The sequence below is a fragment of the Cervus elaphus genome, chromosome 11 (genome assembly GCF_910594005.1).
Source record: "Cervus elaphus chromosome 11, mCerEla1.1, whole genome shotgun sequence".
NCBI lineage: Eukaryota > Metazoa > Chordata > Mammalia > Artiodactyla > Cervidae > Cervus > Cervus elaphus.
Genome location: NC_057825.1, coordinates 32831964 through 32855112, shown reverse-complemented (window position 1 = coordinate 32855112; position 23149 = coordinate 32831964). Strand labels below are relative to the sequence as shown.

The 23149-nt window shown below is 54.8% G+C and overlaps 2 protein-coding genes across 2 annotated transcripts in view; one reads left to right on the top strand and one right to left on the bottom strand.

Moving 5' to 3' along the window:
• OTOF (otoferlin) overlaps nt 1-16503 on the top strand; it is a 91375-nt gene extending 74872 nt beyond the window's left edge. Inside the window, exons 27-46 of the mRNA XM_043917743.1 lie at nt 11-130; nt 607-768; nt 856-1018; nt 1489-1619; nt 3050-3079; nt 3502-3633; nt 5524-5590; nt 6255-6391; nt 6500-6634; nt 7010-7147; nt 7460-7587; nt 7705-7875; nt 8520-8680; nt 9358-9500; nt 9880-9968; nt 11599-11697; nt 11855-12096; nt 12383-12561; nt 12647-12747; nt 15502-16503. Coding sequence (XP_043773678.1) covers nt 11-130; nt 607-768; nt 856-1018; nt 1489-1619; nt 3050-3079; nt 3502-3633; nt 5524-5590; nt 6255-6391; nt 6500-6634; nt 7010-7147; nt 7460-7587; nt 7705-7875; nt 8520-8680; nt 9358-9500; nt 9880-9968; nt 11599-11697; nt 11855-12096; nt 12383-12561; nt 12647-12747; nt 15502-15682 — 2709 coding nt within the window. The 3' untranslated portion in view covers nt 15683-16503. The remainder of the gene's footprint in view (nt 1-10; nt 131-606; nt 769-855; nt 1019-1488; nt 1620-3049; nt 3080-3501; nt 3634-5523; nt 5591-6254; nt 6392-6499; nt 6635-7009; nt 7148-7459; nt 7588-7704; nt 7876-8519; nt 8681-9357; nt 9501-9879; nt 9969-11598; nt 11698-11854; nt 12097-12382; nt 12562-12646; nt 12748-15501) is intronic.
• A 440-nt stretch (nt 16504-16943) lies between these two features.
• The window catches only part of DRC1 (dynein regulatory complex subunit 1), a 31153-nt gene continuing 24947 nt past the window's right edge, over nt 16944-23149 (bottom strand). The window contains exons 12-17 of the mRNA XM_043917745.1: nt 22811-22900; nt 22219-22305; nt 20009-20157; nt 18810-18953; nt 18329-18431; nt 16944-17196 (exon numbers count right to left, since the gene is read on the bottom strand). Coding sequence (XP_043773680.1) covers nt 17140-17196; nt 18329-18431; nt 18810-18953; nt 20009-20157; nt 22219-22305; nt 22811-22900 — 630 coding nt within the window. The 3' untranslated portion in view covers nt 16944-17139. The remainder of the gene's footprint in view (nt 17197-18328; nt 18432-18809; nt 18954-20008; nt 20158-22218; nt 22306-22810; nt 22901-23149) is intronic.

Below are 23149 nucleotides of genomic sequence, written 5' to 3'. Positions count from 1 at the left end.
CATCCCCCAGATTGGACCGGCAGGGAAGGCCGACCTGCCGCCCATCAACGGCCCAATGGACGTGGACCGAGGTCCCATCATGCCTGTGCCTGTGGGCATCCGGCCCGTGCTGAGCAAGTACCGGGTGGAGGTGCGTGAGGGCCCCGCCCCGCGCCTCCCGGCCCTGCCCTGAACAGGCCCTGCCGAACTGTGCTTCCTGGTCCCCCTCACCTTCTCCCCGTCCAGGGTCATGTGCACACATCACACTGGTGGCATCAAACGCCAGGGGTTCTTCAGCAACCTCAGGCCATGCCTCATTTTTCAGAAAAAGACACTGAAGTCCCAGGAGGGGAAGTGACTGGCCCAAGGTCACACCCAGGAGCCAGCGGCAGACCCCAGCTCCCGCCCATCCCCTGCCCTTTCTGCACTGATTCACACTGTCCAGGACCTTTCCTGGCCTCCGTCCGCCCCCACCCCCACCCTCACTGCCGCCCACAGCCCCTTCAGGACACCCTCCCTCATTAGCTCTCCCAGCCCTGCCCCTCCTGGTTGAGTGGCCCCCCCACAGCCGGCGCCCCTGACGGAGGGATTGTCCTCTCCCCCCACACCCCCACCCCCCACACACAGGTGCTGTTCTGGGGCCTGCGAGACTTGAAGCGGGTAAACCTGGCCCAGGTGGACCGGCCACGGGTGGACATCGAGTGCGCGGGGAAGGGGGTGCAGTCGTCCCTGATCCACAATTACAAGAAGAACCCCAACTTCAGCACCCTGGTCAAGTGGTTTGAAGTGGTGGGTGCAGGCCCGGGCGTGGCGGGGCAGGGCTGGGCAGTGCCTCTGCCCCTTCTCTGAGCTCAGGCTCCCTGCCCCCACCCCCAGGACCTCCCGGAGAACGAGCTCCTGCACCCGCCCTTGAACATCCGCGTGGTGGACTGCCGGGCCTTCGGCCGCTACACCCTGGTCGGCTCCCACGCCGTCAGCTCCCTGCGGCGCTTCATCTACCGGCCCCCGGACCGCTCCGCTCCCAACTGGAACACCTCGGGTATGGTTGCTCCCGAGGCCCAGGGTGGGGACTCCAGCTTGCAGTCCAGACCATGTGGTTTCCTCCTGGGGGCGTCCCCAGGTGGGGTAGGGGAGGCCAAGAAGGAGGGTCCACCGTGGAGGGGCTGTCCAGGAAGCCCCAAACTAGTGCCAGAAAGGCCAGAGCCCAGGCGTCCTTAGAAGGCCTGAGGGCAGATGGCCTTCTCTGCCTGACCCCAGAGAAGACTCTGCCCTCCCCACCCCCCACACGGCCTCCACTGTGTCACCCAGCACAGCTCACACTCCTCTCTGGCTCACCTCCTCCCTCTCCTTATGCCCATCTTTTCTCCCTCAACTGTCGCATCCCTCCCTCTCCCCCTCGGAAAGCTCCAGAATCAGCTTTATGCCTCTGGTCCTTCCAGCCACTCCGACTCTCACTCTTCCTCCTGCTCCTCCCTGCCTGTCTGTCTGTCTGTCCGTCTCTCTGTCCAGGCAGGCTCCTCCAGGGCCGCCGTATGCTGTACAGTGGGGGCCCCTCCTCTCGCCCCACAGGGGAGGTTGTGGTAAGCATGGAGCCGGAGGTGCCCGTCAAGAAGCTGGAGACCATGGTGAAGCTGGACGCGGTAAGATGCCTGGAGAAGTGCAATTGCGGGTGACACTTTCCCAAAGCCAGGCCACCCCCACCCCACCCACCAGACAACACATTAAGTCACTCCTCCTTCAGTATGGGGTGGACCAGGGCTAGCCCTGACTGTGTGTGCACACATCCCTATCCTAGAGTGTCCAGGAAGGCAAGAACCTCAATTCTGCATGTGTGTGTGTATGCCATGAACATGTGGTACACTTGTTTGAGAGAGCAGTAACGTGTGAAGCGATAGCCTGCCATTGTTTTTATTTCAACAAACGACACCACAGGCAAGGACTCCTTGTGTGAACACCAGTGTTCTCTCCAGAAGGTCCAAGTTTTCTTTCTCAGCCTTTTACAAACTACCCTCACCAGGCCTGGGTTGGGGCAGGAGTTCAGGTGGAAGTGCCTTACCCCTCCTGGCTTAGGACTGGGACTGCTGCTCTGCCAAAAGGGGCCCTGTCTCCTGGGTGTTCGGATACGGACATGGAGTCTGCAGGAGAGGGTGGGATGGAGGCCGGCCTGGAACAGGTCATCCTGAGTCCAGGCAGGACTGAGAGGGCAGGAGGCAGGCTCACCTCCTCACTGCCTTCTCCAAATCCCGTTCCTGACCTCGTGTGCTTCCTGCAGCCTGTGGCTTCTCCTAGCTTCTGAGATCTGGGCCGGGTCCGAGAGGATCCTTCCTTACCCCATCACTCTGGTCCCCAGAGAGTCTGGGCCAGTGGCTGAGTTAGCAGAGGGCATGGCTCATGGAAGAGGCAAGCAGTCGAGGCCTGGTGCCTGGCCTGCGGGGCTGGGATGGCACTACCAGGGACTGTGGGGCTAAATCTTGAGATCCCTCATCCCCCCTCGGCTCCCAGCCTCTGAAGCTCCTCCTGGGGGCAGGCAGCTAGTTTCAGACCATCAGTGAACAAAGAGGACAGCACAGACCTGAGCTTCACCATCGTCCCCATGGGCTCTGGTGGGGCCTTTTTCATCAGGGTCCCCTTCAGCTGTTTAATTGTGTCCATTTACTCATGAAGGCACTTGCCTTTCACCCAACCAACATTACAACCTCCAGTCTCATGTCATGTCAGCCTCCCCTCTTGTCTCTGACTGCCCGCTGCAATCATCTGGGAAATTCACAACTCTCCTGGTACCCAGGACCCCACCTTGGACTCAGTGAAGCCCTGCAACTGATCATTTTTAAAAGCCCCCAGTGATTCTCATGTGCAGTCAGGTTGGCAAACCACCACCCTGGAAGTTCTGAGGAAACATCTCTGAGCAGACTTTCCACAGTCCTGGAATTGGCCTTGTGGGCACAGCACTCATGACCCAGGGACCATCCTTGTGTGAGCCCCTCCCTGCACCCTCCATGGCTGGGCTGCTGCCCACCACTTCCGGCCCAGTGGCTAAGTCTGTCCTTGTCTCCTTGGTTTCCCTCTGCAGACTTCCGATGCCGTCATCAAGGTGGATGTGGTGAGTGGGGGGACCGTTGGGGGGCTCTGGGAAGAGAAGACCCTACACTACATAGGGTATCAGGCCAAGGAGGGCAGTGTCAGGGACTGAGCCACCCCACAGCCCCTGATGCTCCGGCCAGCATAACCCCTCCTAAGAGGCAGAGGGAGAGAGCTGCTTGGGCTGCAAGCCCCTGAGCACCAATCCCGTCTTGGCCGGGCTCATGCCGGTGGGTCATGACACCCTCTGGGCCGTGGCATCCATTTCCATAAAACAAGGTCCCGCCCCTTTCATACTGGTGGCTTCACAGAGCCCCCTGGAACCCAGGGCTTTCTGGGAGCAAATGGTCAGAATGGATGGGGGACCCCCAGGTTGTCCACGGCTCTGGGAATGGCCAGGGTGCAGGGATGTATGCAGGACTCTGGACCTGGCCAACCCTGCAGGCTGATGAAGAGAAGGAGAGGAAGAAGAAGAAGAAGAAGGGCAGCGCAGATGAGCCAGAGGAGGAGGAGCCAGATGAGAGCATGCTGGACTGGTGGTCCAAGTACTTCGCCTCCATTGACACCATGAAGGAGGTGAGGTCTCCATGCTGGGCAGGGGCCGAGGAGGGACTGGGCTGGGAGAGGTGATGCCAGCTCCACATTAGACCCTCCTATCCAGCTTCTTTCCTGCCCCTACCAGAGTAGTCTCCCTACCCCATCAACATTAGCGTCGAACAGTCTGTCTCACACCCTTGAAGTTCTAATTCATCCTTTTCCAGTCTACCTTCACGGGCTTGGTTTTCTCAAGTCCTCATTCATTTCAGTTCAGTTCAGTCGCTCAGTCATGTCCAACTCTTTGCAACCCCATGAACCACAGCATGCCAGGCCTCCCTGTTCATCACCAACTCCTGGAATTTACCCAAACTCATGTCCATTGAGTCAGTGATGTCATCCAACTATCTCACCCTCTATCAACCCCTTCTCCTCCTGCGCTCAATCTTTCCTAGCATCAGGGTCTTTTCAAACATGTCAGCTCTTCACATCAGTTTGAGTATATAAGATGAGTCAGACACCAACCTAGGTGCTACAGGAGCCAAAAGATAAGATGCCAAAACTGCGCTGAGTATTTACTGGACATGCAAAATGCACATGTAAATAGATACAGTACAATGTGATAACAAAGGCAGTTCAGTGCCTAGGAGGCAGGGAAAGCCTCACAGAGGAGGTGACCTTTGAGGAAGAGGAGAAACGTGCACTCAGAGGCCAAAAGGAAACAACAACTTCTCAGTAGTACTTGCACATCTATTATCATTTTACATATTATGCTATTTTATTTCACATGTCTTGGTCACTGTTGCTGTGTGAAATGTTCTTCCCCTGTTGTGCACATACAGGTCTACTGAGTCAGACTGCAAATTCCAGAAAGCTCATTTCTCCCCTTCCTCATTTGTCTCTTATCCACACTACCAACCTAACTCAGGGCAGGCACCCAAGACTGACCAACTGACCAGAAGGGACACGTGCCTCTGATTGTGTTTCCTTGACCAAGCTGATCCAGCCACACTCTCTCCCCAGGCCCCTTCTATGACCCGAGTTGTGTGTGATGTTTACCATTCATATGAAAGCACAGGCTAAGCTGCTGTAGCAGGTCAGATTGCTATGAACAAGAAAGCTGATATGGTGATTCACTGGGGTTGGAGACTGATATCCTGCCATCTTGTTACTGGCATCTATATGGTTAGAGATGGCTTACCATCACATCCTAATACCAATGCACAGGAAGGGTAATGAGAAGAGGAGCAGGCATACTCCTTTCCTCTTGAGGGCCCAGCCTAGAAGCAGCACAGCACATAAGCACATCCACTCACATTGGCTAGAATCTAATCCCATAGCCATACTTAGCTGCAAGGGAGGCTGGGAAATGTGATCTTTAGCTAGGTGACTCTGTGCTACAAACTTTTAGAGAGCAGAAACGCAGATAATTGAGGGACATCTAGTAGTATCTTCTACCACCAGCACCTCCTGGATTTAAGTTGGAGCTTTGGGAGACTGCCTGTTGTCTCAAGTCTGTTCCTGTAATTTGCACAGGCTGCCACCAGGCAGCGGTGGCACCTTGGATGAAGCCTGATGATTTAGTATCCATTGTGTACTGACTGAAGAAAATAAACCATGTTTTCTTATCCAGTTATACTTTTCTACATTAAAACAATAAAACGTTAAAACTAAGAAGCAATGTTAAAGAACACATGTTTTTCAATTGTACATAATTGAAAGAATCATAAAATTCCTAAGTACACTTAAGTCATATTTTACACTATAAACTTTTTTAACCCACTTAAGCAGAGCACATGATAGGTTTGAAACTCAGTGGGAAAAAGTTTCTGCTTCTAAAAATTTAAGACTGGTCTGAGACCACAGTGTGCGGTCAACAAACCCCACCCTAGGAAACCTACCTTCCCTTCTCTTCACCTCATTTTTTGGCAGCAAATTCGACAACAAGAAATTTCAGGAATTGACTTGGAGGAGAAGGAGGAGATGGACAACACTGAAGGTGAGCTCTGGAGCCCTGGATCTCTGCTTTCATCTCTCAGCCCATCATATGAGTGGCTCCTCCGCTCGTCACACCAGCTGCTTCTCTTTCCCCTTCCCATGGGCCCTCACAGCTGCAGCAGCCTACGGCAGATATCCTCAGGCATCCCTGAGGCCCTTACCTAGAGTGGCTTTTACTCTGACCAGTTGAGCAACCACAGTGATGGACAGACATTTAGAGCCATCAAACATCAGAGCTGGAAGGGACCTCAGAGCTCATCCCATTCTGTGTCTTCCAGACCTTTTCCATGGAACACTACAAATGGATTTTCTAAAGGGAAAAGAAGGCTCTGAGGCCAAATTGGTTAAACAGGTCCCTTGGTGCAGAACTTCTCAGTGCCTTTAATATACAAATGCTATTATAAATCTCTAAAAGGAAGACAGAATAAAATATTTCCCCAACTTATTATATATATATATATAAAATTATATATATATCCTTTCTCTTAAAGCATTCCAAGAACACCTACACTTATGTTTGACTGAATGCTGTTTGGAAAATGCTAATATAGAACAGTCCTCTTATTAGAGACCTGCAAAGTTAAATTAGTGAAGTGATGAGGTAGATCTCCAGCCCTGGCTTTCCTGCTCAGATCATTTCTGCCTCCTTGTCTGTTTCCGGCCAGGCCTGAAGGGGCCAATGAAGGGCAAGGAGAAGGCGAGGGCTGCAAAGGAGGAGAAGAAGAAAAGAACCCAGAACCTAGGCCCCGGCCAGGGGTCGGAGGTCCCCGAGAAGAGGAAACCCAAGGTTGATGAGCTCAAGGTGAGGGTCTGGGAGCAGACCCCGCCAGGGTGTGGGGTCGTCATGCCCAGGACAAGACAGAGGCCTGTAGGCCTGCCTCGCCTCCCCTGATGGGCTGGCTTGGCTCAGGTGTACCCCAAGGAGCTGGAGTCAGAGTTCGACAGCTTCGAGGACTGGCTGCACACGTTCAACCTGCTTCGGGGCAAGACGGGGGACGACGAGGATAGCGGGACTGAGGAGGAGCGCATCGTGGGCCGCTTCAAGGTCAGGCAGCAAGCACGAGCGGGGCCCTGAGTCCTGAGCCCCCCCACCAGCTCTCCTCCCCACCCCAAGCCTGAGGCTGACAGCCAAGGGGAACTGTCAGCTGCCCCGGTGGGAAAACTATGAGCGTACTTGCACCCTGAGTGATAAGGGGCATCTGCCCTGAACCCACTCCCCCACTTCACCCCCCGCAGAATTGCCCCCACTCCGGCCACTTCCTCCAAAACCCCTGACTGTCTGTGACCCAGCAACTAAAAGGTTACGGCCCCAAACCGCCACAGTAGGGTGCAGACTCTCAGTGCTCTGGGCTATTTTAAATGCCACCCCTGCCTGTGCCCATGGGAACCTGCACCCTGACCCACGCTTGCCGCACCCCAGGGCTCCCTCTGCGTGTACAAAGTGCCACTCCCAGAGGACGTGTCCCGGGAAGCCGGCTACGACCCCACCTACGGCATGTTCCAGGGCATCCCCAGCAATGACCCCATCAACGTGCTGGTCCGGGTCTACGTGGTCCGGGTGAGAGCCCCCTTGCAGCCTCTCTCCCCAGGCTCCCAGTCCTTCTGCCCAAGAGTGGCTGAAGCAGCCTCAAACTGATAGCCCCTAACTGGGAGACACCAGGGAGGGCAGCTGGCCTTGTGCCATCCTTTATAGAGGCGGAAGCCAAGGCCCAGCGATGGTCAGGGACTCACCTGGGGCCACATAGCAACTCTCTGGTCCAGTGCTCCTGCCCTTCATTATCATGGGACCATCAGGGGGACGGGGGTGGAGCAGGGACTCTGGAAGATGAGGGTGCAGGGACCCTGCTCAGGAGCATCCTTCCCATCCCAGGCCACAGACCTGCACCCCGCAGACATCAATGGCAAAGCTGACCCCTACATCGCCATCCGGCTAGGCAAGACTGACATCCGTGACAAGGAGAACTACATCTCCAAGCAGCTCAACCCCGTCTTTGGGAAGTAAGGCCTCCTGGTGCCCCACCTCCACCCTGCCCAGACTTCCCCAGCCCAGATCCCCTCCTGCCCCACCCTACCGCACCCCAACCTTCAACCCTTCTCCCAACCCCGCCGCACCAGATCCTTTGACATCGAGGCCTGCTTCCCCATGGAATCATTGCTGACGGTGGCCGTGTACGACTGGGATCTGGTCGGCACCGATGACCTCATTGGGGAAACCAAGATTGACCTGGAAAACCGCTTCTACAGCAAGCACCGCGCCACCTGCGGCATCGCCCAGACCTACTCCGTGTGCGTGGGGCGGGGTGGGGCAGGGGGGCTGCCTACTGCACCTTGACTTCAAAATCAAGATGCAGACCATGGGATTTGGGAAGGTGGACATATGGTTTCTGTCCCAGCCAGGCCTCCACTCCCACAGGCTCTGGACTCAACCTTCAGGGGCCAGGACTGCAGGTTCCAAGACAAGGAGAGAGCCAGGGAATTCCAGGACAGAGGAAACAGAGGGAGAGAAAAGCAGGCTGGGAGGAGAGGCAGGAGTGCGCTAGGAAGGGTCCACTGGAGATCTGGCCAGCCTGTGCCACTGCCTGGCTGTGTGACCCTGGGCCATCCCCTTAACCTCTCTGGTTGTCAGTTTCCTCAGGGAGTCTTTGAAGTTCCAGAGGAGTGGACACAGTGGGGGGGATGGTGCGGCTGCAGTGGGGGAGACTGGATGCTCGTCCTTGGGGAGCATGGATCATGTGGGGCCCGAGCCCAGGGCAGGAGGGGTCAGCCCCCAGCAGCCCTCGTGTCTCAGCTGATCCTGGAGCATGGGGCAGGGCTCACTTGCTCACATGGGGCAACAGCCAACCTAAGGAAGCTGGCCAGGGCCACTTACTGCCTGGGGATGGCCCAGTCACACCCCAAGCCCCACCCAGCCCATGTGTCTCCTCCCACAGACACGGCTACAATATCTGGCGGGACCCCATGAAACCCAGCCAGATCCTGACCCGCCTCTGCAAGGAGGGCAAAGTGGACGGCCCCCACTTCGGGCCCCCCGGGAGAGTGAAGGTGTCCAACCGCGTCTTCACAGGGCCCTCTGAGATTGAAGATGAGAATGGTAATGGGATGCTGCATGCAGCTATAGGGGTGTCAAGAGGCCATGGAAGGACCCACACATCCTTGTGGTGGGACCATCCCTCTGCTCATCACCCCAGTGTCCGCCTCCTGTCCGCTCAGCCTCCGCCCTTCCTCCCCATCCCACAATGAACTTGCCCACCTGTCCCCTTTCTCTTCCTCTCAGCCTCCCTGTGGGGTAGGAAGATTCTTCCCCATTCTACAGATGAGGAAAGCGAGACCCAAAGGGTTTCAGTGACTTGCCCAAGGTCACTCAGCTTTTACAAGGCAGAGTGAGGGGAGTATAGACCCAGGTTGGTCTGGCTCTCCCTACCCTTTTGCCCTGTGGCCCTTCATGGAGAACCAGCAAATGTCTCTGCCGGAAGCTTGTGCCATCCACCTTCAAGGTGCTGGACAGGACATAGCTTCTTCTCTTCCCTGACCTTGCAACCCAGCGGGATTCTCGGGTCAGTTTCCCCCCAAGCAGGGAAAACCCAAGAACACAGACCCCTCTGGGCCCATGAGGCAGCTGAGAGCTTGGGCTGTTGCATCTCCCTCTGAGCCTCAGTTTCCCCATCAGTAGACAGGAGAAGGGGTCTCTGTGTGCCCTTGAGCCCCTGGCCCAGCACAGGTCTCTTGTTCTGCTGAGCCGATGTATGAGCTGACCTCTGGCGCCCGCAGGGCAGAGGAAGCCCACGGAAGAGCACGTGGCGCTGCTGGCCCTGAGACACTGGGAGGACATCCCTCGCGTGGGCTGCCGCCTGGTGCCCGAACATGTGGAGACGCGGCCGCTGCTCAACCCCGACAAGCCAGGCATTGAACAGGTGACTGGCCTGAGTCTGACGTTCTTCAGTATTTGGGATCAGGGAGTCCCAACCTGGGCCCATAAAAAGATATCTCCATGCTATTCACTGCTTCCCCGGAAGTATCAGGCGCCCCATACACACACACACACCATGCCCTTCACCGAAACTACCAGGGCTCGTGTCTTGGCTTTGAGTGAGAATCACATCACCTCTGGTGGAAACCTAGGGTAATCTCCCTCAGAAGCTGCAACTGGCTGTTGGTGACATCATAGGGATTGCTGGCATCCAAGAATGAAAACTGATGAGTCCTGCCAGAACACAGGTGGGGAGGGAGAGGAGGGCTGGCCTTGCTGGGCAGAGGACAGAGTCGTGAGACGTGCCACACCCCCTTCCTCAGGGCCGCCTGGAGCTGTGGGTGGACATGTTTCCCATGGACATGCCAGCCCCCGGGACACCTCTGGACATCTCCCCTCGGAAGCCCAAGAAGTGAGCTGCTCGGGGCCAGCGCCCTTCCCTCCCTGCTCCCCAATGCGTCCTTTCTGCAGGAGCCTCCAGGCCCAGGTTACCTTAGTCAGTCCCACGTGGCCTTGTTGGGGGAACAGAGCTCCCCACGAAGAGGGCTGTGGGGGCTGCCCTGGGGAGGTCCCCTTGCTGAGGCAAGGGGTCACACCCCCACTGTGTGGCCTGCAAGGGCCATGGGTTCACACCAACACCCTCCCCGAAGGCTCTGTCCTCACAGACCCACTCCTCCACGCGCACGCAGGCAGCATCCCTTCTGGGTTCCCCCACACACATCCACAAGACACAGAACCCCTGAGAGTTGCTCTGCCCCCCTGATAAAAGTGGTTCCCACTCGAGGCTGCCATGCAGCTCTGCCACGTTTTATTTAAAACTGATGAGATGTTCAAGGGTAAGTGCCCAGAATGGGAGGGAGGGTGGGAGAGTAGCCAGAACTCTGGATCATGAGCCAAGCCACCTGCCTCTGTTAGTTGACTCTGGCCAGGTCACTTTTTCCTGCACGGTCCTCAGTTTTCCCATCAGTAAAGTGGCCGGACCAAGCCACTGTCAGCACTGGACTCGGTGCCTGCAATTAGAGCCCCACATTTCCATTTCACACTGGACCCCACCAGTCATAAAGCCCATTCTGCCTGGTGGGCTTTCCCAGGTGTCTCAGTGATAAAGAATCAGCCTGCCAACGCAGAAGACGTGGGTTCGATCCCTGGGTCGGGAAGATCCCCTGGAGAAGGAAATAGCTACCCACTCCAGCATTCTTGCCCGGGAAATCCCATGGACAGAGGAGCCTGGTAGGCTACAGTCCACGAGGTTACAAAAGAGTCGGATACGACTCAGCAACTAAACAAAAACAGCTAATTCTGCCTGGCACAGCCTCCAGGTGGGACCCTGAGTGAGCTGTTCCATGGCTCGCCACCAGGGGACACCACAACCCGTTGTATCTCCAGGACTTGCAGTCTAGGGGCGTTAAGTCCAGCACGAGCCATTGCAGTCGATTTTTAGAGATTGACTCAACCTCACTCCTAAAGGTAGAGATGGAACTACCTCATTTATCATGACAATTACGCTTCAGGAGGAAAATCCCCTTTGGGGGCAAGGATGTAAAGGAAATCAGATTCCAGGGTGATCCACTGCCAGCTGCTGGGCTTAAATGTAAATTTCTATTAGAGCTTCAATGGAGCTTCAGACCTCTGGGGAGGGGGGATTCCTGACTCTCCAAGCCTCGCTTCAGCCACGCCCCGAGAAACCGGCTCCTGCCCCTCTCTGGGCAGCCTTCCTGAGACCTGAGTCAGCTCCCCCTCATCCAGGAGGACTGTGCTTTGGGTCCTGGCATTCTAGCCCAACTGGCTCTCCGCGTCCCCCTCCACCCTGCCTGGCTCTTCTCTCAATAGCCATGCTAGCTGGGCGACCTTCTCCGCTGACCCTGGGCCCCCCACATCTCCCCAACCCCTCAACTTCTCCCCACATCGGCTCTCTCAGCCCCAGCTTGGCCCAGGCCCCATGCCCATCCCAAGTCCCCAGGACTTGTCCCGGTCACCTCATCTCCAACCCCAGCCTGGTAACCCCCACCCCCACACCACTAATCTGCCCCTAACCCACCCAGGTATGAGCTGCGGGTCATCGTGTGGAACACGGATGAGGTGGTCTTGGAAGATGATGACTTCTTCACTGGGGAGAAGTCCAGCGACATTTTCGTGCGGGGGTGGGTGAGAGGTCCCTGGGTGGGAGGGGGGCCGAGCTGGGTAAGCCCACCTTCATGGAAGGCAGGAGAGGAGGGAGAGGACAGGGTGGGTGCTGTGGGTGGAGAGAGCCCCCACCCCGGGTGTGGTTGCAGGTCTAGAGCGTGTGATGCCCCCCAGGTGGCTGAAGGGCCAGCAGGAGGACAAGCAGGACACAGACGTCCACTACCACTCCCTCACGGGCGAGGGCAACTTCAACTGGCGCTACCTGTTCCCCTTCGACTACCTGGCTGCTGAGGAGAAGATTGTCATCTCCAAGAAAGAGTCCATGTTCTCCTGGGACGAGACCGAGTACAAGATCCCCGCGCGGCTCACGCTGCAGATCTGGGACGCCGACCACTTCTCTGCCGACGACTTCCTGGGTGCGGGGCTGGGACCAGAGCAGTGAGAGGTCCCCTGGGTGGGAGGGGGGCTCAGCTGGGCAAGCCCACCTTTCTGGAAGGCAGGAGAGGAGGAAGAGGACGGGGTGAGGGGGGGCAGTGCTGTGGGTGGAGAGAGCCCCCACCCCGGGTGTGGTCACAGGTCTGGAGCAGGTGATGCTCCGGCGGGGGTGGGGGAGGGGGAGGCAGGGGCAGGGTGAGCTCAGCCCAGGTGGGGGGACCCAGTGTCAGTCGGATCCAGTGTAGGAGCTGACTCGGGTTGTCACAGGGGCCATCGAGCTGGACCTGAATCGCTTCCCTCGAGGCGCGAAAACGGCCAAGCAGTGCACCATGGAGATGGCCACGGGGGAGGTGGATGTGCCGCTGGTTTCCATCTTCAAGCAGAAGCGCGTCAAAGGCTGGTGGCCCCTTCTAGCCCGCAATGAGAATGACGAGTTTGAGCTCACGGTGGGCCTCACCACTGCTGGGCAGGGGGCAGGGGAGGGCCTGGCACCTTTCCCGGGCGCCGGCACCATTCTGTTCCTCTCTGCAGGGCAAAGTGGAAGCGGAGTTGCATCTACTCACTGCTGAGGAGGCGGAAAAGAATCCCGTGGGCCTGGCCCGCAATGAACCTGATCCCCTAGAGAAACCCAAGTGAGTGCCCTGCATGCCAGTCCCCTGCCACATTGGTCCCTGGGGGCACAGGAACAGGAAGGAGATGCCAGAACCTCTGGTCTTCTTGCCCCCACTCTGTGGGCACCTCTGCCCTCTCTGACCCTTCCTGGGCCACAGCCTCATTGCAGGAGAGCCTCCTCCCTCCTCCCTTTCCCCCCAGGATCCACCTCCTCCCTCTGAGGCCAGAACACGGGCTATAGTACAGGGAAGGCTCTATTGAGCTGAGTTGAATGCTCTTCCTACTTTTTGACAGGGGCTTCCCAGGTAGCTCAACTGGTAAAGAATCCACCTGCAATGCAGAAGACTCTGGTTCGATTTCTAGGTTGGGAAGTTCCTCTAGACAAGGGATAGGCTATCCACTCCAGTTTTCTTGGGCTTCCCTGGTGGCTCAGACGGTAAAGAATTTGCCCGCAATGCAGGAGACCTAGGTTCCATCCCTGGGTTCGGAAGATCCCCTGGAGGAGGGAGTGGCAACCCACTCCAGTATTCTTGCCTGGAGAATCCCCATGGACAAAGGGGCCTGGCAGGCTACAGTCCTTAGGGTCACAAAGAGTCGGACATGACTGAGTGACTAAGCACACAGTTTTTGACAGAGGTAAACAGCTGCAGTTGGTGGACTTTGGGGCCCCAGGCAGCCTTGATGGCTGGGGGAGGGGGGTACCTAGAACTGTGTACTCAGCTGAGAGTCACCTTCATCTTGGCCAGGGGCCCTCGCCACACCCCAGCCCTCATCCTCCGTGTCCCTCCTCGGTGCCCCCTCTGCTCCTGTCGCTGCTGTAACCAGCCTGACACAAGCTTCATCTGGTTCTTGAACCCTCTCAAGTCTGCCCACTACTTCGTGTGATGCATGTATCACTGGTTGCTTCTCCTCCTTGCCCTTTTCCTCTACTCTGCCTGGCTACCTGGTCAAGAAGATCCTTGGGGTCTGAGCCCAAAGCCTCCTGGGTCTCATACCCTCCCTTCCTCCTGGACCTAGGGCTATGAGCTGGCCAGCATGTGGCGCGCGTGCGTGCACACACACACACACACACAGAGTGCACACACAAGGACAGTGCAGACAGCAACTTTTAAGCTTTCAAGTGGTATCCTAGACTCAGAACTGCAAATGACTGTCTTGCATGTTTACATATGAGGCCGGAGAGGAAAAGGAACTTGTCCAAGGTCACCGCCTAGTAAATCAGGGCAGAGCTAGGACTCAGCCTTGGTTTTCAAATGGTCCATCCAGTGTCCTTTGCACAACAGCACCTCTTCTCCCAGTGACATCCTGGTCAGAGTCGAACCCAGTGCTATTGGCAGAAAGCAGCTGAGTTATGGACAGGAAAGGGGAAAGGCTTTGACTGAGATCAGCCATCCAGCCCTGAATAGATTCTACCAGCATCCTCCTCCCAACCCGAGCCCTTTCCTGCCCTGCATGGCAGTGAGTAGCTCCACAGCATTCAGTCATCTTGGTAACCAGCCTACGGGGAGCTCAGCTCGGTGCCAAAATTTCTCATGCACCTTCTCACATCACCCTTTCACCAACCCCGGAGGTGGGGTCTGCTATTAACCCCATGGTACAAGTGAGGAATCCAAGGCTCTAAGACATGCCTCACTTGCCTGTCACCACTGGGACTGGAAACTAGGTGCCCTTGCCCACAACCCCCGGCCTGCAGCCCTGCCTGCACTGATTGGCTCTGGAGGGTGTGGTCTATGTCCCCCAGGAGCAGGAAGAGTTTGAAGAAGCATGTTCAGTACTTTGATTTTCTATCTGGACATTTTATAGAATCTATTGTTCTTGTCACACAGTCAACAGAATGTAAGCTCAACAAGCCCTTTTTTGGCTAGGTGGCCCTGAAGAAGGTATAGTAGTGATCCAGCCCTGATGGTGGGCAGGTCAGAGGTGAGGGTGGCATGTACCCCACCCTGGGGATCTTCAGACCCCTGGTAGGGCCTGGTGGGGACAGAAGCCTAAAGGGGGAAGAGGTTGGAAACACAAATCTCACTGTGAACACACAGCAAGTACTAGACCATCCACAATGAACAGCTCAGTAGGGGAGCTTCCTATTGTAATAACCAGAACTGCCTGCAACAGCCTTCTCCAGCACTGACCTGCCCTCACTGCAAGTGTCGGGTCAAGGGGTAGCTGCCCAGCTGCCAAAAATGTCGTCTAGGCCTCGGGAGCAGCTGGGACAACTGCTGTTCTCTGCAAAGAGAACGGGGAATGCAGGCAGAATTTGCTGGAGCTAAGTTCAGTTCAGTTCGGTTGCTCAGTTGTGTCCGACTCTTTGTCATCCCACAGACTGTAGCACACCAGGCCTCCCTGTCCATCACCAACTCCCGGAGTTTACTCAAACTCATATCCATTGAGTTGGTGATGCCATCCAACCATCTCATCCTCTGTCATCCCCTTCTTCTCCCTCCTTCAATCTTTCCCAGCATCAGGGTCTTTTCCAATGAGTCAGTTCTTCATATCAGGTGGCCAAAGTACTGGAGTTTCAGCTTCAGCATCAGCCCTTCCAACGAATATTCAGGACTGATTTCCTTTAGGATGGACTGGTTGGATCTCCTAGCTGTTCAAGGGACTCTCAAGAGTCTTCTCCAACACCACAGCTGGAGCTAAGAGATGGGCTCAAACCCTGCCTCAGTACTCTGGGGACTGGGACCGTGAAGGGACCCCTCTTGGGGTCTAGAAGGGCTGTGGGGACAGGGTGTCTTGGAGGTGCCACTCCCCTGACCGAGGCTTTCCCTCCCTAGCCGGCCCGACACCGCCTTCGTCTGGTTCCTCAACCCCCTCAAGTCCATCAAGTACCTCATCTGCACGCGGTACAAGTGGCTCATCATCAAGATCGTGTTGGCGCTGCTGGGACTGCTCATGCTGGCGCTCTTCCTCTACAGCCTCCCAGGCTACATGGTCAAGAAGCTCTTGGGGGCATGAAGGCCCTGGGGGCCCTCCCTACAGCTCCCCTCCTGGGCCTGTGCATTTGCCCCGCCTCTGGCACAGAGGCCTTCAGTCCCAGAGGCATTCCTCCTGCCGTCTGGGCCGGTGATGCAACCTCCCCTCCCCCCGCCCCCACAACCCTGCCTGTCTGCCCCACCCCAAGCCTACTGCTGGCCCGGTCCTGCCCATCTCATCCCTACCTGCAGGGTGGGGAGCGTGGGAAAGTGCCAGAGCCTGCCCCACCTGCCAGAGGAAGCCACCAGAAATCCTCCCCAGGCCTTCCAGCAGAGCGCTAAAGCTTTAATGAAATTAATGGAGAATCAAGAGAATCATGTCATGGACCGCGCCCAGGGCTTTAAAAAGAATCAATGAGCAAAGCAGCATTACCCTCCCCCTCCCCAGACATAATCTTGCAAGAGCAGCCGCCATCTTGATCTTGCAGAAGTGAGCCCAGATCCCTTCAAGGAATCCTGCCAGGTGGCTGCTTCCCCAGGCCACTCCACTCTATTCAGGCAGCCGCCCTCTGGGTGCACAAGCCCAGTCCCTGCCCAGCCTGCAGGTTCTGATGGCCTCCCAGTGCTTCCTCTGCCCAGACTAGCCCTGGCAAGCCAGCACGCTGGCAGTGAACCCTGTACCCCACCCACCTGCCTGGCCCCTGCTGAGCTTGAGCTTCCAGTCCCCGGGGGCTGCCTGGAGTTTGCACTTGAAGGGCTGCCCACCCCCGCCCCCACCACCGCCTGTGTGAGCTGAGTTTCTCTTGGCTGTTTTTCCTCTCTTGAGTGGTGATTTTTCTCTTAATAAAAGAAATCAAACCCTGAGCTGAGAAGTCTGCAGTGGGTCAGGTGGGGGGACTGTGGGGGAGGGATGCACAGGGTCGGCTGGCAAGCTCAGCACAGGCTGGGCCCCTTTGGAGGGGGCACCTTGTGACCCAGGGTTCAAGGGGGGCCTGCGGTACAGGGCTGCCTGCCCAGGCTGCCCCGGGAGGAATGTCACACCTCAGCCCAGGGGCACAACCTGGTGGACCCAGGGGCCCCAAAAGCTCACTAAAGCACGCTTAGTGACAGTCTGAAGGCATAGACCCAGAAATGGCCCAGAGCTCCCAGGCACCGCCTGTTCCCGGAAGCAAGAAGGGAGACCTGAGCCACAGTCTCGGCCTGCAGCTGCGCGCCTGTTCTCAAACCAGTCTGAAGCCAGGGACAAAGTCCCCTCATGACACAGAGGTGTCAGGTAGGGATTGCTCTTTAAAGCAATTCAGACACAACTTTTTTAAGACTTTAATCAGGACTGTCGAATCCCAGTAACTCCTCTCAGCACCTTATTTCAACAGGTCCGACAACAACAGGTCTGGAAAACGCAGGGAGTGGGCCCCGGGAAGCCCCCAGGGGGTACTGCCTCCCACACCAATAGTGATACCAGTGTCAGCCCTACTGCGACAGGCTTTTCGAGGTCTGGCTCTATTTTGTGGGGACCCGGAACACCTGAGTCGGAGGAACTTGCAGTTCAGAGTTTATCTGGAAAAGAGAGAGTAATGGTCATTACCCTTCCCCCAGGGTCCACCTGCCAACAGGCCTCCAAGTCTCTAGGAGCACTTCTTCCCCAAAGACGTCCTTCCGTCTCCTGGGCCAGCCTGCACGCACCCTGCCTTCTTCAGAAGCCGAGTCCTGGGCTCCTTGCCTGACTTCTGCTCTAGCACACCAGCCTCTAGTAATGCTCTTAACCTTCCCCTCTGATCCATTTTCTAGAACCCTCACCTCCCCGCTTCACCAACCCATCTGGCCTGGTTCTTCCATGCTCTTCCCCAGCCTTTTGTCCACTGTAGTGTCGAAGGAAGGGTGGCCCCCTATGGTTCCCAAACGCCTGAGTCCTGTCTTGGCCCAAGAGGCCATCGTGACCCCCAGGCTCGTTGCATGCCCTGCTCAGGTGTGGCTGGGAGCCTCAGACCCCCACAGGCCACACATCCCCAGGGCCTGGCATGTGGCTGGCCTCAGTTGATGACTCAGGAGATACGCCCAGCCCCATGTTTCACCCTTAAGTGCCACGTGAAGGATCCCACAGGAGCAGAGCAGAGCCAGCGGCTGCACTGCCAATGGGCTCTTCCCAGTGGAGCAGACTGTGAGATCTGCCTCCTGCTAGGACACAGGGAAGTCACCCCAGCTGTCCCTGGAGCAGGTCTGCGTAGGGGGCCGGGGGGAACATCTGCCTCGGTTGGAGCCCCCTTTCCTGGTGTCACATCCCAGGCCAGACACCCGGGGCTGGCAGAGCGGGAAGAGCCGGAGCTCTGGGCAAGTGACAGAGGCTCTGCGGTTTGATCCTCCTTTTTGTGAAAGCGGGAGAATCACTCCCGCCCTGTCCACCTCACAGACCAGCTGTCAGGACCAAAGAAGAAAATTCCTGTGGAAGGGCTCTGTAAGTTGTGAGGCCAGCGCTGGCTTGATCCCTGCCTCGCAGAGCCATCCAACAAGCATCTGGTGCCAAAAACTATATGGGCATCAAAGTGACACTATGACAGCCCGCATCTCAAAGTTCCCTTGCCTCTGGAGGTGGTGGGGAGGGGACGCCTCACTTCCTCCAAGGTCTCCGCCAGTCCCGCTGCCACCCCCCACCCCGGCACCCCAGTGTCCTGCCCCCCCTCCCAGGACCCACCTTGGTGTCGAGATACTGCTGCAGCAGCTGCTGGAGCTCTGTGTTCTGCCGTTCCAGAGAACTGTTTTCTATCAGCAGCTCAGCCCTCTGGGTCAGGAGGAGGCTTTGGGCAGAAAAAGTTGATAAGAGGCCCATTGAATACTCCTCCATTCTCAATCAAGTCGGAGCCAGGATCTCTGCTCTTCTATTCTGGTTGAAGGTGAATGAGGACGCCAGAACCCTTGCCCACCAGGACAGCCCTCCAGGCCTGAAGGAGCCAGGCCACCCAGAACAAAACAGGGAGGGCAAAGCCGGAGGGTTCGATCCCCCAACACTACACGGCCCCCCACCTGAGTTGCCAAAAGCAGCTTTACTCTCCAAGAGTTCCTGGGACAGGGAGGCGGCAAAGGTGGCCTCTCCAAGCAGGGTGCTTCTCCTACCTGCCTGCCCTGGGCCTGCCCTGCCTGCCCTCCTTCTCCTGAGCCATGGCATGCACACTCACTGGTATTTCTCCAAGGCTGTATACAGAGCATCCCAGAGGTTCTCGGTGGTGGCAGGGATAACCGTGGTCAGGGCCTTCCAGTACTCGGAGTCCTTCGAGTCATCTCGCACAACCTTCAGCAACTTCACTGGCACCCAAGAGTCCCTGAAGGTCAAAAGCACTGGTACCATTCCCCTCAACCTGATGTCCCCAGGACCCCCAAGCAGTGTCCCTCACAGACTTACTGTCACCTTCATCCGATCATGGAAGAGCCTCAGAAACAATACCTGCTTCTCCATCAAGGTTCCTGATTTTCGGTGCTGTTGTCTCTGTTATGAAGGAGTGTCATCCACCCCCTTTCTCTCGATCAGTTTACCTTACAGGCTTTATAGCTCACTATTATGTCCATCTCTTCCACGGATACAGCCAAAGCAGCTCTTAAAACCTGTTATCTCCTCTCCACACACCCCCAGGATAGCCTTCATCCAAGCTATCCCCTCCCACCTGGACAAACCTTCCCACTACGGTCCCTGAATCAGGCATCAGTTGGCCACCAAAGCCATCTTTCTAAAATGCAAGTCTGCTCCTGGCTCCCTCATGGCTTAAGATCATTTTCTGGCTCTGATCCACCAAAGGGTAAAGACCAAGACCTTGGGGAGTTTGGATAAAGCTCTCAAGATCCAGCCTAGCTCCTCTACCCAAGCCGGTCTCATTCCCCAGACCCTTGACACTCCAGTCATACCGCTCTGTTACGATTCTTGAAGCAGGTCTTTCCCTGTACTGTGACATCCTGAAATGCCCTTCCCCCCAACTCTGTCCACCAAGGAAAACCCAGTTCTGCTGCCATCTCCTCCTAAAACCCTCTCTGATGTCTCAGATGAAGGTGACCACTTGCCCTCTGAGTAGCCTGACACCTCCACATGCTTTGACCACTATTCTGATCACAAAGTATTCTCCCCACAGGGCCTATACACAGCAGCCCCCAACATGTTTATTAAATAAATGAATGATGAATGAAAACATGCAAATTGCTTCTGTATCTATTTCTTTCATTGCAATGTCCATGGATTCTTCTCGCCCTCCTTCTGAACATCCTCTACTCACTTCCCCAAGTTCTAGCTCAGCAGCCTCTTCCCTCCCTGGTATCTGCTTGGCTCCCATCCCATCCAGCTCCCCCTGCCCCCCACTTCTCAGGTAAGCCCTCCAGCACCACAGCCTACTTGGGCTTCCTCAGACCCATGACAAAGGCCTCCAGAATCTTGAGGACATCGTTGGGGTGGATGAGCTTGGGAGAAGGAGGGGGCTCCTTCTCCTGCGACTTCCCATCCACAAGGCTCCCCTCCTTCTCTGCTCTGAGATCCAGCGGCTCCTGTAGTGGGGACACAGATGCCAGGAACCAGTGTGGACAAAGATGCAAGGGCAACTATGGTTGGAGGCATGCAAGCATGAGTGTATGAAGACAGCTAGAAAGAGAAAAAACGGAGAAAACGTTTACAGAAAGTTACAGAAGTTTTGGAAAAGAAAGATGCAGACATGCACACAAAGAAAGAGAGAATGAAGGAAAAGAGTGGAGAAGAAGGAAGATGGGACCAGGAAGAGGCAAACAGGGAGCTTCATAACAGTGATAATAGGGGAATTCCCTGGTGGTCTAGTGGTTAGGACTTAGCACTTTCACTGTAGGGGCCTGAGTTCAATCCCTAGTTGGGGAACTAAGATCATGCATGCTGGGCATGCATTAAACACACACACACACACACCAGTGATAATGTTCTAGTTTGGTATCCAGTTCACAGGTGTTCATTTTATTGATATGTATAAAGCTTACATGATGTAAATATCCTCTCGATCATAGTTCAAATTTTAATTTTTAAATTTTAAAACGTTCTTCTACTCCTGCTGCACAGTTCAATCAGTTTACTTCCCACCAGTAAACCAACATTATCAGTTTCTTATATATCCTTCCAAAGAAATATATATCCATATGAGCACACACACTTTCACTTTTCCTTCCCATTTCATATCATATGAATGATACTCTACTACATACATAGTAGAGTTTCACATACCAACAAACCTTAGAGAGCTTTTCACATAAATACCTAAAGAACTTCATTGTTCTTTTTTACAGCTGCATTGGGTAGATGCAGCATATATTAATCGATTCTTTAATGATGGAAATCTGGATCATTTCCAATCTTCTGTCATTTCAAACAATGCTGTGATGAATAAGCTATGATAAACACATCATTTCAACTGTATTGAGTACATCAATAGGATAAAATGTTAGAAGAGGAGCACAGGCTAAAGTATACTATACAGTTTTATAGTTGATCCTACCAAGCTGTCTGCCACAGAGGCTGCAACAATTTAAACTCACACCAGTAAACTATGAGCATGCCTGCTTCCCAAACCTCAGCCATCACTCTCTGTTATCCAACTTATGGATTTTTGCCAACCTGACAAGTGAAAATTGAATTTGAGCCCTTTTAATTTGCATTTCTCTAAATATAAGAAAGCCTGATTATATTTTCATATGCTTTAAAGTTATTTGTATGTCTCTTCTAAAAGGTGTTTGTTCATATCCCTTGTCTGTTCCAGAGTTGTGGATGTTTTTCTTATTGGTTTATGAGAGTTCTTTATATATTGAAATTAGCCCTTATCTGTGATATGAATTAAAAACATTTCTCCCTCCTGTCAGCTATATCTTAACTTTGCTTATACCGATTTTTGATCTACAGAACTTTTTTTTTTTGACGCAGCCAGTTTGTCCTTATTTTTTCTTATGGCTTCTCAGTTTTGTCCCCTCAGCCAACTCTTTCTGGAAGCATTATCAGGATACTCATACTCACTGTGACACTAAAAAATACTAAAAGCCTTTTTTAATCCATGTTTTTAATTTTTATATTAATATTAAAATTTTACAAATTTGTAACATGATGACTTCCTCAAAATAGTCAATTATGATCAAGATAGTTGTAAGAAAGTGTTATGAATCAAAATATTCAGAATTTGGTGAGCCCAGGTCTCATGTGGCTAAGGCCTTTGAAGGAAGGTCCTGGAAAAGACCCCTTGGGCTTATGTAAGAACAGGATCTGATGGCTAGCTAGCCTTCCCTTTACAAATACAAAAAGTAACAACGCCAGGGGAAGTGCTAAAAGCTGTTTTGATACAAAATCCCCACTATTTCTCCCAGTGTGAAAGTGCTAGTCACTCAGTCATGTCCAACTCTTTGCAACCCCATGGTCTGTAGCTGACTAGGCTCCTCTGTCCACAGGATTCTCCAGGCAAGAATACTGGAGTAGGCTGCCATTCCCTTCTCCAGGGAATCTTTCCGAATCACAAGTATTAGTCAAAGGTGGCAGGTCCCTCTGGGGGATTCCAGGAGAATTTTTAATGCTCTCTTTTTTTTTTTAATTACACTTCACCTTACCTGGCTGGGAGGTGAATGGTGAGTTTGGTATTTGAGGAAGAAGTTAACCAGTTTATATAAGTCATCTTCATTTTCAATTCCAAGGGCCTGAGGAAAAAATAGAATGACTGCTTCAAACACCATATTAAGAAGTCCCTAGGCTCCCAAGAGCAGGGGCTGGCTCCCTTCAGTCTCCCTGGCCCCTACCAAGGCCCAGAGAACAGGTCTTTCAACACCGGAAAGCATAGTGAGTGTAGACTCGCACATCAGAACAGAGAAACAATGCTCAGAACAGCTCCATACAGGCCTGGCGGGCAGGAGCATGCTAAAAGGAGCTGAACACGCCTCTGAGTTTAGGGGTGAAGGGGAGAACCTACGGCTGAGAGCTGGGCCATGAGAAAGGGGCTGGCAGAAGAAGGGGTGGGATGGGAGTCACCGACACAACTCTGAGGCCAATTCTTGGCATGGAGAGTAGGTAAAGGGAAGGATATGATGGTGAGCTGGGGAAGCCCTGGGAGCCCAGGCGCTACTCCAGGGCTGAGGCAGTGCTGGAAAACCCAGGGGGCTGTGTTACACTGGATCCCCCAACCCACTCAGCCTGGGGGGTACTCACCGAGAAGATGGCGTCCAGTCTCAGCAGGTAACACTCGCTCTTCTCCAGGGGCAGGAGTAGGCTCAGCAGCTTGCTCTCTATGAGGAAACCCTGAGGAGAAGGGAGACGATATCTCCAGTCAGAGACTGGGTTCAGGACAAGTCCTGCAGCCCATCCCCCTCCAGGCAACGAGCCAGGAATGACTCCGCAGAGCAGAAAGAACCCCAGGGCCAAAACATCGAGCAGCTGCCAGGCACCCCAGAGGAAGGGCTTCCTGGGATGCCTAAGAGTCCTTCTCAGGGACGAAGCCATTCCTCTTGATGGACTGAGGCATCCTCAGAAGGCGCTGACTCACCTTGC